This window comes from Apodemus sylvaticus, chromosome 5 (assembly GCF_947179515.1).
Source record: "Apodemus sylvaticus chromosome 5, mApoSyl1.1, whole genome shotgun sequence".
NCBI lineage: Eukaryota > Metazoa > Chordata > Mammalia > Rodentia > Muridae > Apodemus > Apodemus sylvaticus.
The window spans coordinates 7,733,490-7,748,312 of NC_067476.1; the positions used below are offsets into that span (position 1 = coordinate 7,733,490).

The 14,823-nt window shown below is 44.6% G+C and overlaps 1 protein-coding gene across 5 annotated transcripts in view; it reads left to right on the plus strand.

Annotated features, from left to right (window-relative positions):
* Tsc1 (TSC complex subunit 1) overlaps window positions 1–14,823 on the plus strand; it is a 48,355-nt gene that overhangs the window by 21,411 nt on the left and 12,121 nt on the right. For all 5 annotated transcript variants that reach the window (XM_052181980.1, XM_052181981.1, XM_052181982.1 and 2 more), the window contains exons 7-15: window positions 1,150–1,304; window positions 1,682–1,755; window positions 8,077–8,240; window positions 9,147–9,259; window positions 9,580–9,691; window positions 9,977–10,095; window positions 12,313–12,373; window positions 12,832–12,936; window positions 13,165–13,723. In XM_052181980.1, the coding sequence (XP_052037940.1) occupies window positions 1,150–1,304; window positions 1,682–1,755; window positions 8,077–8,240; window positions 9,147–9,259; window positions 9,580–9,691; window positions 9,977–10,095; window positions 12,313–12,373; window positions 12,832–12,936; window positions 13,165–13,723 (1,462 nt within the window). The remainder of the gene's footprint in view (window positions 1–1,149; window positions 1,305–1,681; window positions 1,756–8,076; window positions 8,241–9,146; window positions 9,260–9,579; window positions 9,692–9,976; window positions 10,096–12,312; window positions 12,374–12,831; window positions 12,937–13,164; window positions 13,724–14,823) is intronic.

Sequence of the window (14,823 nt, forward strand, 5' to 3'; positions counted from 1 at the left end):
CTCAAGAGAATGCTGTCCTTAGTGTTAGCAGCCATGCGCTGTACGTGAAGGAAGATATTTGGTATTCATGACATAGAAGAGAAAACGTGTGGGTGCACTCATTGCAGGACACAGAGGGAATGGGCTGGTGGGACACTGTCTTTATGCTGTTAGTCCGAAAGGATTGTGAGAGAAACAGACAGAATGTACAACTTCCTGAATTTCATTAGTAAAACTAAGTCACATCCTCTAATTCTGGGTGTCAGATAGCTGAGCTTACAAAATGCTTCTGTCCTGTGCTGATGTTTACAGCCACAGCGTCACAGCTTCAGTTGTCAGAACCTATTGGTTATGTGTGGAAGAGGAGGAGGAGACCGCTTCTAGTGTTCTCATTAGTACACATATGTCCAATGTATGGGATTTTTCCCATAGTAGATTGTATCAGCAGGCAGTATAGCCCCATTAGAGTGATTCAGAAGCTGTCAGCTTATGAACTGCAGGATTTTCTGGTAATCCTAGCATGAAATATTCATATTAAGATGAAATATGTATGGTCTGTCAGGGTACTGCTGCAGCTTTCTACACAGGGGCCAGTGAGCATCAGCCTGCTTATATCTTCTCGGGAGAAAGAAAACTGCTAGAGAACTGGAGTTTCTGTAGGATCTTGATAAGCCCAGGTTAATAGAATTATCCAAGCAGCTTAAACTAATTTCTGCATTGTAGTGTGTTTCCTCTTTATTTATAAATCTACATAGCTAAGATCTTATCTTGGTTTTAGAAGTTTCTTAGATGCTCGTTCTACCAACCCTTATCTCTATGTTTTGTACCAAATACTATGTGTGGCCTGGGGGAGAGGAAGACACATGATGAACCTGGCAAGAAATGTCTCTACAGATTGTAGATAGAGTGACCAATGCAGAGCAGCTCCGTGCTGGAAGAGCATGTGGAGTCTTTCTTGCAGGGATGCTTGGAGAAGAGGAGGAAGGCTGAGATGAGAAAATGTCCTTGTAGGTCCTATGGAGCCCTGTTGTGTTAAAACAAGGGCATATGGTATATCCAAATGTCTGCCTTTCTGGGACTCAGTAAGAGAGCTTCAAAGAGAAAGCACGCTGGCATCTTCAGGTTCATGTCTGTCCAGCTGAGCCTACTGTCACTGGCTTCCTTCCTTAGGGCACGTGACAGAAGTCTACCTTGTCCATCTCCACGCCAGTGTTTATGCCCTCTTTCATCGCCTTTATGGGATGTATCCTTGTAACTTCGTCTCCTTCCTGCGCTCTCACTATAGTATGAAGGAAAATGTGGAGACTTTTGAAGAAGTGGTCAAGGTGAGTTCACAACAACAACAACAACCCTACACATTTATTTGCTCCTTAGAGCTTTCAAAGAGGTACTTTTATAGCTTTTGTATTATTTGACAGACAGGGAAATTTTGAGAAGAACTCCTTGACACCTACACTTCAAACCTAGGTAGCCACTAATCGTCTTTCTGACTCCCCAGCCAAGAGTTGCTGGTTTGTGCATTTTATATCCATGGGGTCATGCAGTGCGTGGTCTCTTGTGATTGGCGTCTCACCTTATTTCAGGTTCATCTGTGTTGTAACATGTGTCAGTACTGCAGTCCTTTTTGTTGTAAATATTGTTCCATCATGTGGATTTGCCACACAACTTCACATCTATAATTTGTCAACCCAAACTCTTCTAGCCAATGATGGAGCATGTGCGAATTCACCCGGAATTAGTGACTGGATCCAAGGACCATGAACTGGACCCTCGAAGGTACAGAAACTAAATTAGTGACAGAATTTTTGAGTCTCTTAAGAGATTGAAAATGTGATCTACAGATGCCTGTGGGAATACAGATACTCCACTTGCATAATAGGCTGGAACCCATCTAAAGCATTCTTCTCACAGAGAGCTACTGACTCTGAGCACAGCAGAGGCGGTGGCAGCTACTCTCTGTCCTTGAAAGCCCAGGAAGGCTTGCCTTTTGTATTTGAGTGGTCGGGAGGTTAATTGGGAAGCAAAAAATTAGGAATGACAGAGGGGCCAGATTTGGAGTTATGAACCTCCGTGGGTCACTTTCTCTATAAGCATTGCCAGGTGTCTGATTCCTCCCTTTCCAACCACCATGTGCCCTGCAGGAATTCCCAGGTGTTTCCTGAGGAGCTACTGAACCTGTTGAGTTGCAAGAAGCACAGCTCCTTATGCCTGTCAGGCAGATTTATGATCCTCAGTGAGGGGATGGAAGCTTTTGGGTGAAAACTGAGCTGGGGTGTCAGACTCTGCAATCTTAAATAGACTGGCGTATGCCTGGTAACCCTTACTAAAGCAAGCTGTTATAACATACAAACATGTTAGCTCTGTCTTAGAAGCTCCTCCTCCCTCCTCCCTGTTCATCTCAGAAGCAGCTGCTACCTTGCCTTTATGTTCACTGTTCTTTCTGTAGTTTGCCATATGTGTGGCTTCCTTTGAGGCTGATTGCTGTTAGATGCAGGCTTGCAGAGGGTGAGGGTAAGAGGGTTGTCAGCCTTGATGGGTCTGGCTTCACCTTCCTTAAGTGTGCCTTCAAGGAAGTCATTGTGAGAGGTCACAAGGGAAGCCTGGACATAGGCTATCCCTCTATGTGTCTTCCAGATGTGCTGTTCTGACTGCCCTAAAATTAGACGAGGTCTGTGCAGAATCCTTCTGTGGAGCAAAGGCTTCCTCTGTGTATCTAGTAAGACAAGTTTGTGCAGATCATTGGATGCTGTCCCTTGGCTAAAAGGATATAAGGACAGGAAGGAACCTTACAGATGTACTGTAACATGCTTGTCTTTTTGGCAGGTCTATTCTGGTCTAAACTGGCTGTGACCTTGCTTTTGGCTTATTCTCCTGAGCTATTGTTTGGCCCCTTTCCTGGGCACCATCTCCCATTTCCTACATTTCGTATCTTTCTTTTTGTTTATGTGTTGGTGGTTGCACGCACATGTGTGCACATGAAGACCAGAGGTGGAGCTCTTCCTCAGTCAATTCTTCATCTTATTTTTGAAGCATGGTCTTTCACTGAATCTGGAATTTATCATAGCAAAGCACTGCCCTGTGGTTTTTGTTTTTGTTTTTGTTGTTGTTATTGTTGTTTTGTGGTAGATGTGGGTTCTGGGGATTGTACAAGCACTTTTATTTCACTTTTCTTACTGGGCCATCTCCCAGCCTTCACTTTGGTTGTGCTGTACTTTATCTTCTAACCATTAAGAAGGATGCTATTGACTTGGTTGGGTGTGAATGCTGAGAGTCAGTCTCCTATAAAGACTGGAGGCAGAACCCATTCCATTTTGCTGACAGTTTTGATGGTACATTTTCCTCCCTGGGGGCTGGCAGAATATGTCTCTGTTGGCATGATATTCTGAAGTTTCCTTGTGATGCACCTTCATATGGACCCCTTGTCATTGTTCAGCAAACAAGCTTTTAAGTCTTAGGAGATTTTTCTTTTCCTGTTTTTGGAGTGGCATTACTTCTCTGATTGCCTGTCCTTTCTACACTCCCAGTGGTGACATCAGAACCTGTTTTCCTTTCTGTTTCTAGTCTACTCCATATAAGCATTCTGGTCATTGATTCAGCCTTCCCCTTTAGTTATCCCACAGCTGTGCCTTTCACCTGAGCACTCTGATTAGCTTAGAGAGTGCTTGTCTTTAGTCTCCTATCTTCGTCTCTTGGATACAGTGTCTTTTTTTATTTTCCCTTCATGGTCTATTTCTACTAAGTCTCCTTTCATTTACTTGTTTTGATTTGTCCTGTTTAAGTCATTGAGGCTTCTCATAAAGCTTTAGTGAGTGATTCTCTTGTGCTTGAGTAAGAAGACAAGAGCTCTGCTTATGAGGTTGGGCATCTTGATCTAAAGCATTTCTTTGTGGATCTCAGCATCTGGGGTGGATACCAACCCTGTGATTGTGGTGTGAGCTTTCGGGGCTCCTAAGAGTAATTTGGTATAGGTAGCTTGAAGCTTTTTTTTTCCTTAAACTTTGCTTCTGTGGTTGGACATACCAGGTGCCGCCTGTCTGCTGCTCTCCAGACTTAGATCCTGTGCTCTCTGTCATTTTTTCCCTGTGCTTTGTATTTGAAAATAGGTCTTTATTATAGATGGTAGAATGTCAGGATATTGAACAGTGGGGTGAAAGTGTTCAGTCAGCCATATTAGCTTGGGACCTTTCCTCTCAGCAGTAGCACATAGCACCTCAGTGCCTGGGGTTGTGGACCATCTGGTCTCGGAAGGAGGCTCTGTCTGCTGTGGTGAGGAAAGGGAGCCAGGAAGAAAACATTGACAGCAAAGCCATAGAGCAGCCAATTGTTCATGGTTATGTGGGGCCAGGGTGACAGAGTAAAAGACATTCTGACATAGTAGAAATTAACATGAACTCCCAAATAAGTATTTCAGCTAAGGAGTTGGAGTAGAGCTGAGACTGGCTCAGTTGAACAGAGGGCAGAGGCAAGATGACAGAACTGATTTAGAATGTTGGGTGGAGCCCAATAGCCAATAAAAATACCTGTAAAAGGAGAATAGGACACTTTGATAGGGGAACTTGTAAAAGCAATCTGAAGTTGAAGCTTCTAGAGCTTCTAGATTGAAGGTGTTAGTCAAGTGCACAGTTCCTCAGTGTGAGGGAAGCTGCGCAGCTTCAGCTTTGTGAGATCTCAGAACGTTAGAAGAATAGACCTTTCCGAACGTGGAAAGATAAAAATACTCAGACACTTAATAAGGACCAGAAGTCAGGGTAGTGTTAGCTTCTCAACTCCTTCAAGAAGGTTCCAGGTTAACTTCTGTGATGTGGGGCTCTTTTAGACAGGCCAAGACTCGGAGTTTTCAGAGTTACCCCTGCATCCACAGCTGGCTATGGGAGAGTGTCCTACCAAATGAGCCCAAGAAGGGTGGAGCTGAGTGTAGGCTGGTCAGAGAGCTGTCAGAACAGTGAGCCCTAGACTGACGCAGCTCCAGCAGGCAGACTAACTGGCTGATTCTGCATTTCACTATAAGAGAGAAACAGTGGGCATCGGTCCAGAGTGGCCAGGGTAGGTCAGTTAGCACTGGACACATCACAAACTTGGAGAAGGGAACAATGCTAGGTCACACCACATGAGAAACTGTATCAGAGCCCTCCAGCTCTGCTGGGATTGGTGCTTACATAGTCAATAATTGTTTAACTCAATTTAGGAAGAAAAGAGAAAAAGAAATGAGGTAATTTGAGAAGGGGGGAAAGGATGCATGGCAGTGATCCTGGTCCTCAGAGCAAGTTAGTAAATGAGAAGCAGAGAGTACATTTGCCGAGCCTTGCAGAGTTGCGGGAGCAATGCATCTGGCAGAGCTGGAGGCAGTAGCCAGAGTGTCACAGAGAGCAGTATGAGGCACCTGTGGCATGGCCCTGACTTGTTTCTGGCTTTTGAGACAAGATCTGCCCATACAGTCCAGGTGAGCCTTGCCTGCCCAGTCTCCTGGCTCCATCCTCCCTAGCACCGGGATCATAGGCTGTGGGGACTAGGAGCTGCCACACTTCAGGGACTCTGAGACGCCATCAAATGCACAGCTCACATATTTTATATGGATCTGAGAGTGATACCAGCTAAACAAATGTGTAGCTGATAAGATTGTAGTTTGCAATTGTAGAGACATTAAAATATAAACAGTCTATTTAAACCAGGGATGGTGGCACACACATTAACTTTCAGTACTAGGGTAGCAGAGGCAGGCGGAAGCAGGCTGAAGAGGCCAGCCAGTTTCAGGTCTACAGAGTGAGTTCCAGGACAATTAGGGTTGTACAGAAAAACCCTGTCTCACGAAAACTAAATACAAAAATGTTTAATAAAGGTATTTAAGTATCAAGGAAATACAGTGCATGTTTTACTTGATCTTTAAATAAAATACTTAGAGCAAGTGAGATGGCTCAGTGGCTGAAAGCATCAGCTCCCAAGCCCAAGGACCTGATGCCACATGGTGGAAGAAGATAGCCACCCCACAAGTTATCCTCTGGCCTCCTCAGATGCACGCATTACACACAAAAGAATTGTAAAAATATTTAACTGGATGCTTTTCTAGCATGTGTAATACTCAGAGTTCAATCTCCAGCACTGCAAACATAAGTAAAACATCTAATGTACTCCTCTTTTATGTTTATTTACTTATTGTTTCTGTGTGTGCATGCATACATGCATGAGCCATGTGTGTGAAGATCAGAGGACAGCTTATTGGGATCATTTTCTGCTTCTGACATGTAGGTGGGCTCCCGGGTTTAAACCTGGGCAGTCAGGGTTGGCAGCAGATGTCTACCTGAGAAGTCCTCTTGCCAGCCATGTAGCTCTTTTTTATAAGGACTCTTACTTTCTTTACTAAAGTTAATCCTGTGCATATATGTGTCCTGACTTGCTCCTTGCTTACTCACTGTGTAGTGATGCTGAGGGTGGAAAGAGGAGCTCCCCACTGTACCACCAAACATGTAGGTCACAGACAGTACAGCTCTGTGCTCTGCAAGCAACTTTGTGCATGGGCAGTGCGCACAGTGTAAGTGTCTGTTTGGTTCAGGGGCATCTGTAGAACATTTGGCAGACCCAGAAGAGAGAAAAGAAGAAAGCAAGAGAATTAATATTGCCTGTAACTCCAGGTTTTTTATAGTGCTGGAGATGAAACAGAAGCCTTGCAGGTGTTAGACAAGCATCTATGACAGAGCTACAGTCCAACTTCCAGTTTATGTGGTTTTTGTGGGGCACATGTGTATGTGGGGGTCAGGGGGCATCTTTTCAGGGGTCAGTTCTCTCACTGTGTTTTGAGGCAGGGTCTTTGCAGGTTTTTGTCACTGTAGTATACTGGGCCTGAGCTTCTGGCAGAGCCTCCTGTCTCTGTCTCCCGTCTTGCTGTGAGACAACTGGGATGAGAGTTGAATGCTACCACATCTGGCTTTTTAGCTGGTGGGTACCAGGGGTCAAACTTAGCTCTACCAGGCTTTCTTGTGGGGTAAATGCTTTACCAGCCCTTCTAGTTCTTTGAATGTCAACACTATTAGTCTATTTGTGGGCGCTTGTCAGAGCAGCTTTGTATTTTTCTTCTCATTTGAGATAATCTAGAGTAGTGAGACAGCCCATTGGCTTTTAGATACCTGCTGCTAAGTCTGAGGATCTGTTCAGTCCCTAGGACTTACATGATGGCAGGAGAGCACTAACTGCACAAACTGTCCTCTAACCTCACATATCTTGCTGTAGCATTGCCCCCAAATAAATAAATAAAATAAAAAGAAATCTTTTTTTAAAAGAGATTATATTCTAGGCAGGTGCATCACAGCACTTGGTATTGCCATAAATTTAAGGATAGCCTGGGCTACAAAGTGAGTTTCAGGGGAGCCAGGACCATAGAGTGAGACCTTGTCTCAAAAAAACATAAGACAAAAAACTCAAACAAAAAGATGGTGAGAGTCCTTCAGTATTTGAAGGCATAATCATTAAAACTGCCTTCAGTGAGGTGTATGGTTTACTCACAAATTTAGTTTTGTTAAGTTTTGACAACAGCTGTTATCACAGTAAAGTTTTCCAAGGCCTGCAGCAGCAACTGGTCTGTTGAAAGCCTGCTGCTCACAATGCTGTACTGGCCGCTCTGCTGGAAGACAGCTCCCAGCAGACTGGCCTTCTTTCTGTTAAAGCCATGCTGTGGGGCAGCAGTGTGCCTTGTGGTTCTGTAGGATTCGTTGGAGGCAGGCCTGAGGCTTACATGGAGGAACCCTTCAACAGTGCTTCACATGTCCTTACATGTCCTGATTGGTCACACAGTGCTCCCAGGCTTTGGTAGGAGACCTTAGGTCAGCCTAGCTCCTTGGTGCCTTCCAGCTCCTCCAATACCTGATTACCTTCGTTTCAAAGCAGATATCCCGAGAGCCATCTGTGTAGCTAAGAGACTATTTTTTATCTCTGTTGGTGATGTTTTTTTCTCTCAAATTAGTGTCCGTTAGCCAACTGAGTTGGCATGGTTGTACCTCATTCTTTGCTAGTCACAGTCCAGTGGCTGCCACTGAGCTGGCCTCTTGATTTAACTTATGTTCTTGGATGGATTATGCATGCTTTCTTGACTTGTGTTGCCTTTTCTAGGTGGAAGACATTAGAAACTCATGATGTTGTAATAGAGTGTGCCAAAATCTCTCTGGACCCTACAGAAGCCTCGTATGAAGATGGCTATTCTGTGTCTGCCTGCTTCCCTCACCGTTCAGCTGATGTCACCACCAGCCCTTATGTGGACATACAGAATAGCTATGGTAAACAACAGCATTGGCTTTCTGTGTTTGCAACTTCATTTTTGCAACTTCACCTAGGAACTTCTGAAATACATAAGAGTTTGCCTCTGTTTTGTTTGAATTATTTTCTATCCTTCAAGCTTAACTGTTCTCACTGTCTTAGCTAATAACACAGCAGATCCCCAGTGTCCAAGTGCTTAGAGACAGTCCCTGTGTTGTAAAAGACTCAATCTTGGTGCTTCCAGTGGAGGCGCCACAGGCTCTAGACTGACATGGTCTGAGCAGCTGGATGCACAGCACTTCTTGACTTTAGCTGGAATGGAGGCTGCACATCAGGCTCACAGATGTAGTGTACCCTTTAAATTATCCGGATACAGAATTAGAGTCATGCCTACCTGAACTTTAAACTTCCAAAGGCTATTTAAAGAATCTTTGAAGGTTGGAAGTGGTGCTGCACACATTTAATCTAAACACTCAGAAGGCAGAAGCAGTGGATCTCTGAGTTAAAGGCCAGCATGGTCTTTGTAGCCAGTTCAAGGGCAGTCAGGGATATACAATAAAACTCTGTCTCAAAAAAACAAAAACAAAACAGCTGGGCAGTGGTGGCACATGCCTTTAGTACCAGCACTTGGGAGGCAGAGGCAGGTGGATTTCTGAGTTCAAGGTCTACAGAGTGAGTTCCAGGACAGCCAGGGCTACACAGAGAAGCCCTGTCTTGAAAAAACAAAAAAGAAAAAAAAATCAAAACAAAACAAAAACAACAACAAAACCCCTACAAGAATCTCTACATGTTCCTTTGTTCCCAGGGATGCCTAAGTGCCAAGGGTTTTGAATAGAGAGGTGAATGGTATCAGATGGTCTAGAGGACTGTGGTAGTTTATCAGCATGACCTAGTACCCTGTACTCACCCCCTTCCTTCCATTTCAGGGGCCGTTACTTCTACCCCTTCCTCCAGCTCTCGGCTGATGTTCAGTCCACCTGGGCAGCTACCTCAGAGTTTGAGTTCCCTGTCAACGCGGCTGATCCCTGAGCCGCTGCAAGTACGGTGCCACCCACACGCCTTTTCCTCCTCCCTCCACCTGAGGTGACGCGGGGCCGTGTTTTAGTGTGCAGTGGGGAAACTGCACACAGTGTGAGTTTCAGGAGGACCCATTAAGGGTCCTTGATATGAGCAGACAAAACCACTGTTGCCAAGTGGCACTTTGGAGTCCAGACATTTGAAATGCAGTTTATCTCGTGGTAAAGATTTCACAGCATGCTATTGGTAGTTGAAAATGCTATGTCTAAACTGAACACTGACTGAAACCTTGTGCAGGACTCAGTGCTCCCTGTGATGCTGACTTTCTGATTTGACTTGTAGGCTAGTCTCTGGAGCCCATCTGTAGTCTGTGGTATGACCACTCCTCCTACATCTCCTGGAAATGTCCCGGCTGATGTGTCACATCCATACAGTAAAGCCTTCGGTACCACCGGTGTGTGAGTCTTTGGTGGACTTGATTGCTTGTTTTGGGCCTGTGTTTTGTGATTTTGGGGACCATGTTGCAGTAATAAACTTGTTTTTTGAAATTTAGTATCAGTTTCTGGGCTTCTCAGAGTGAGTAAAAAGACAAGACAGACACTGAGGCTGATCTGGATTCTGAGAAGTTAACTGGATCACTGTATCTGTAGTGACAGCAGTGTTAAGGAAACAATAATAGCCTTTCCTTTTCTGTTTTCTTGGATCAGCCTTTCTATGTATTGTCCTTGTCTCTGAAAAGGTGGAAAAGGAACTCCGTCGGGAACCCCAGCGACCTCTCCTCCTCCAGCCCTGCCTTGTCCCCAAGATGACTCTGTGCATGGTCCAGCCTCCCAGGCCTCAGCCACACCCCCCAGGAAGGTGAGTGCCAGGCCCAAGATGCCAGTGCACACACATCTCACTTTATGAAGCCTAATTACTGTCAGGTACAGTCTTGGCCCAGATGTATGGAGCTGAATCATAATAATGGGAAATAGATGCCACCAGTTGTTATAATATGTCTGCTAATCATGGAATCCTCAGTGGATTAGATCAGCTTTCAAATCAACCTGGACCACTGGGTGCCCTTCTCTTGGCCCTGACAGTACAGACAGTAGTAAGATACTGACCTCTTAGTAGAGATCAAGTTACAGACCAGGCTCTCAAGGTATTGTATCCTCCCTAACATGTTTTTTAGCTTAGAAATAGGAAGGGGGGAGGTGAGAAGCATGATTCTACAGGGAGAAGCACAAATGGTGAGTTTTCATTAAATCTGAACTTTGAAATTATATACATACCTATAGGAAATGTAGCACATGTTTATTCCAGGCTCCAGAGACTGAGGCAGGAAGATTATGAATTCAAGGCCAGTCTAGAAGCAGTGAGACCCTGTCTCAAAAGAACAAACAAATGAACAAAATAAGAAAAGTAGTCAAACATGACTTATGCAGGATGAGGGGAGTCCTACCTTGTAGCATTGGAGTGAGGGCTGAACTGGCTGCATTTCTTCCATGCAACATGATTTATCTGAAAGACGACTGACTGACAGATGGTTTATTCAGGCCTGAATATTTAGCAGGAATTTTCTTTTTAATTGATTTTTTTTCAGATTCAGTACAGGCTAATGGTTTTTATTATAACATTTTCATTCTTATGTATACTTTGCTCATATTTCCTTCTACCTGTGAGTTTCTTAAACAATAACCCAAGTTTGTCACTTCAAGGTAAACAGCTGACAATATCTACAGTCAATTTAAAATCCAACCTGCAAGTGAAAATAGGTCATTAAAAAGCTTGTGCCTATTTGAAGCCAACCTGGTCTACAGAGTGAGTTCCAGAACAGCCAGAGCCACACAGAGAAGCCCTGTCTCAAAACCAACCAACCAACCCAAACCTAACCACCACCAACAAAAATGTGGTGCTTGCCATCAGTGCTAATTGTGTAAGCATTGAAGATCCGAGCTCAGGTTCCAGTACCCATGTAAAAAGCCGGGTGTTGCTGAGCAGGCCTGTGTCCCCCTGCCCTGCTGTTGGAGGGAGGGGAATCACTGGGGCTTGCTGACTACCATAAGCTTCAGGTTAAGTGAGAGACCCAGGCTCGAGAAGAGAGTGATAATGCAGGACACTGACATTCTCTGGCCTCTGAACCCTGTGCATATGCACACAGAGAATAAGTACACAGCAGGAAGAGTTTGTGTTTCCAGGTTAAAAACCATAAGATGAAATACACATTTTACTGTTAGATATCTGTAAAGACCCTGATTTTCTTATATTTTTTTCTTACATTTCAGCCAAAGTAACACACAAAAGCATATCAAGAGTAAAATGTAGGCACATTGAACTGGTTTTCATTAATCAAAATTATTAAAAGAGAGTGTAAAAATGTGGCACTTTTAAGTATTGATTTAGAAAATGCGTTTTTCATAAAAGTGCACTATATTCATTAACATGACATAGTTGTATTTTTAAGTTAGTGAGTTTTCTTTAATTTCTGTTTCAATTTCATATGAAACATTTTTGGTAGATTTAACCATACAAATAGAAGCTCCATATATATATATATAATTAAAATTGTATTTATTTTATGTGTGTGAGTGTTTGTGTGCCAGGTAGCCATCAGTGATTGGAGTTATAGATGGTTGTGAGCTGCCATGTGGGTCCCAAGAGTCAAACCTAGGTCCTCTGGAAGAACAACCAGTACTTTTTTTTTTTTTTTGGTTTTTTTGAGACAGGGTTTCTGTGTAGCCCTGGCTTTCCTGGAACTCACTCTGTAGCTGCCCTTGAACTCAGAAATTTGCCTGCCTCTGTCTTCCAAGTGCTGGGATTAAAGGTGTGCACCACCACTGCCCGGCTCAGCCAGTGCTCTTAACACTGAGCTGTTTTCAGCATGGCCCTGACACACCAAAGCAAGCCCTTACTCCCATAGACCCGCCCTGTGGCAGTGCTGATGCCAGACCCGCTGGGGACAGGGATCATCAAGGAAGGTTTTTAAGATTCTAAAAGGATCCTGGAGTCCAGCAGTACACTAGACTAACCTTTAAATCCCATTACTGTGTGCCACAGATCATGCCCAGCATTTTCACTGTACTTCCATTTCAGGAAGAGCGAACAGATTCCTCACGGCCTTACCTTCACAGACAGCCGAACGACCAAGGATTAGGTAAACTCCCTGGGTAATGATGGACCCTGCCTGCCTCTTTGCACTGAACCCTGTCGTGTAAAAACTAAGCTAGGTGGAAGAAGGGTTTTCTGGGATAGCACCGATGCTGACTCTCAGGGATATGAAACACGAGTATTAGAAGGTTGTCAAGCTACTGCCTGAAGTGCATCTTCTCTGAGTAGGTCAAACTAGGTAATTTTACCTGTTGTCAGAGATATTAGGGCCTGAGAACTGTGCTTTTTATGGGGTCGGGTTTTGAACCTTTGCAAATGATGTATAAGTTCTCCATCTTTTGTAGTAGTCCCAACTTTGTCTGCTCACCTGGAAGAACTGTTGTAGATGTGTATGCAGTGCAGTGGCATTGGGCTACCAAGGTTAACCAGTTTGGCTTGAGTTCTCTCTCTCTCTCTCTCTCTCTCTCTCTCTCTCTCTCTCTCTCTCTCTCTCTCTCTCTGCAGAGGATCCACCTGGAAGCAAAAGTTCCGTTAATCTGAGGAATCTGCCGGATTTCTTGGGTGATCTGGCTTCTGAGGAAGACAGTATAGAGAAAGATAAGGAAGAAGGTAACATTCGTGGGTGGCCACAGGGTGATGGAAGTGTCCTTTTGTCTCAGACCTGAGCTCTAGAGTCATAGCTTGCTTGACGTTTCTGTGTTGGGGTGAAAGGTGGTGTTGGTTCCAGCATGTACAGGGAAGGATTGCCAACGTACATTCCCTGTAGTGCACAAACCTAAGCCCACTCGCCTGGCTGGGTGTTTACAGGGCTCCCTTGTCTCCCCACCTTCATTTCAGCTGCGATATCTAAAGAGCTTTCTGAGATCACTACTGCAGAGGCGGATCCTGTAGTTCCTCGAGGGGGCTTTGATTCTCCCTTCTACCGAGACAGTCTCTCTGGTTCTCAGCGGAAGACTCATTCAGCAGCCTCTGGGACTCAGGGCTCCAGCGTGAACCCTGAGCCTTTGCACTCCTCCCTGGACAAACATGGCCCTGACACACCAAAGCAAGCCTTTACTCCCATAGACCCACCCTCTGGCAGTGCTGATGCCAGTCCTGCCGGGGACAGGGATCGCCAGACTTCTCTGGAGACCAGTATCCTCACTCCCAGCCCTTGCAAAATTCCACCTCAGAGGGGAGTGAGCTTTGGAAGTGGGCAGCTTCCCCCATATGATCATCTCTTTGAGGTGGCCTTGCCAAAGACTGCCTGTCACTTTGTCAGCAAGAAGACTGAGGAGCTGTTGAAGAAAGTGAAAGGAAACCCTGAGGAAGACTGTGTGCCCTCTACCTCTCCAATGGAAGTACTGGACAGACTGATAGAGCAGGGAGCAGGTGCACACAGCAAGGAGCTAAGCAGGTAAGGCAGGCCATGCTGTTGGCTTTAACTGTCTTAGGTAGCACAAGACGGTGAGGAGAGAGCAGAGAGCTACCCTGTCCACCAGTACCCAAGGCAGCTTGTTCTCTTGTTGTCTTAGTCAGCCTCCTCCTCTGTTGCTTTTGCATGTTGTAGAGCCTGGGATGATCTGTGAGGAAGATGGTGTCCATTTGTAAATGAGTGTTAGTGCGGGTCATTCTGTGCTTCTGTTCTATGTGGCTGCCCCAGTGAGTGTTTGCATATTTGTTCTCTGGAAAGCAGACATAAAATTGATGTTATAATAGTTCAGAGTTGAGAAATACTGATTTCAGTATGTCCTCCAGTTACAGCTTTCTGTTTCCTCTTGTGCTACTGGTGAAAGAAGAGATTATCACCATTCATTCTCTCCAAGTTCAGGAGGCTTAGATGCTCCTCAGAGCACTGGCTTCTTGAAGAGGCATCCTAGTCTTAGCAACTGAAACTTCACCAACTAGTTTCCAGTCTTTTTTTTTTTAAACCCTATCGACTGTTAGAGGATTCCAGGGAAAGAAGAAAATTACCTAGCTAAGTTGAGTTTGACCCTTTTGTCACTGCTTCTTGGGAAATGTTAATTTTGTTTCTTTGTTTTTTTTGTTTTTGTTTTTGTTTTTTGTTTTTCACACCCGCTCCTGTTTCTTTGTTTTAAGATAGGGTCTCATTATGTAGCCAAGGTTAGTCTGGAACTTATGATCTTCCTACTGTGGTCTCCCAAAAGTGGAGATTACAAGGATGTAATCACCATCTCTGGCTAATTTTTACCTTTTTTCTATATAGTACCTTAAGATAAAATTTGACAAGAATTGTAATATTTAAAACTCCTCTTACAAAATGAAATTTGATGTGATGGAGTCAGGTAAATGGCCTGCAGTGATCTAACAGGCTGACAGCAGCTTGGCCAGGGAGAGTGACTGTAAGGAGAGGGCTGGGAGGAGGATCCTGTGGCACAGCCATCAAGCCCAAGAGTTGAGTGTTAGGCCTGGGACTTGGTTATGCACAGTGAATTGCCTGCCCATTCCTAGCCACCAAGACTCCCTTCAGCTCAGCTCATTGGAGTTTGAAGGCAT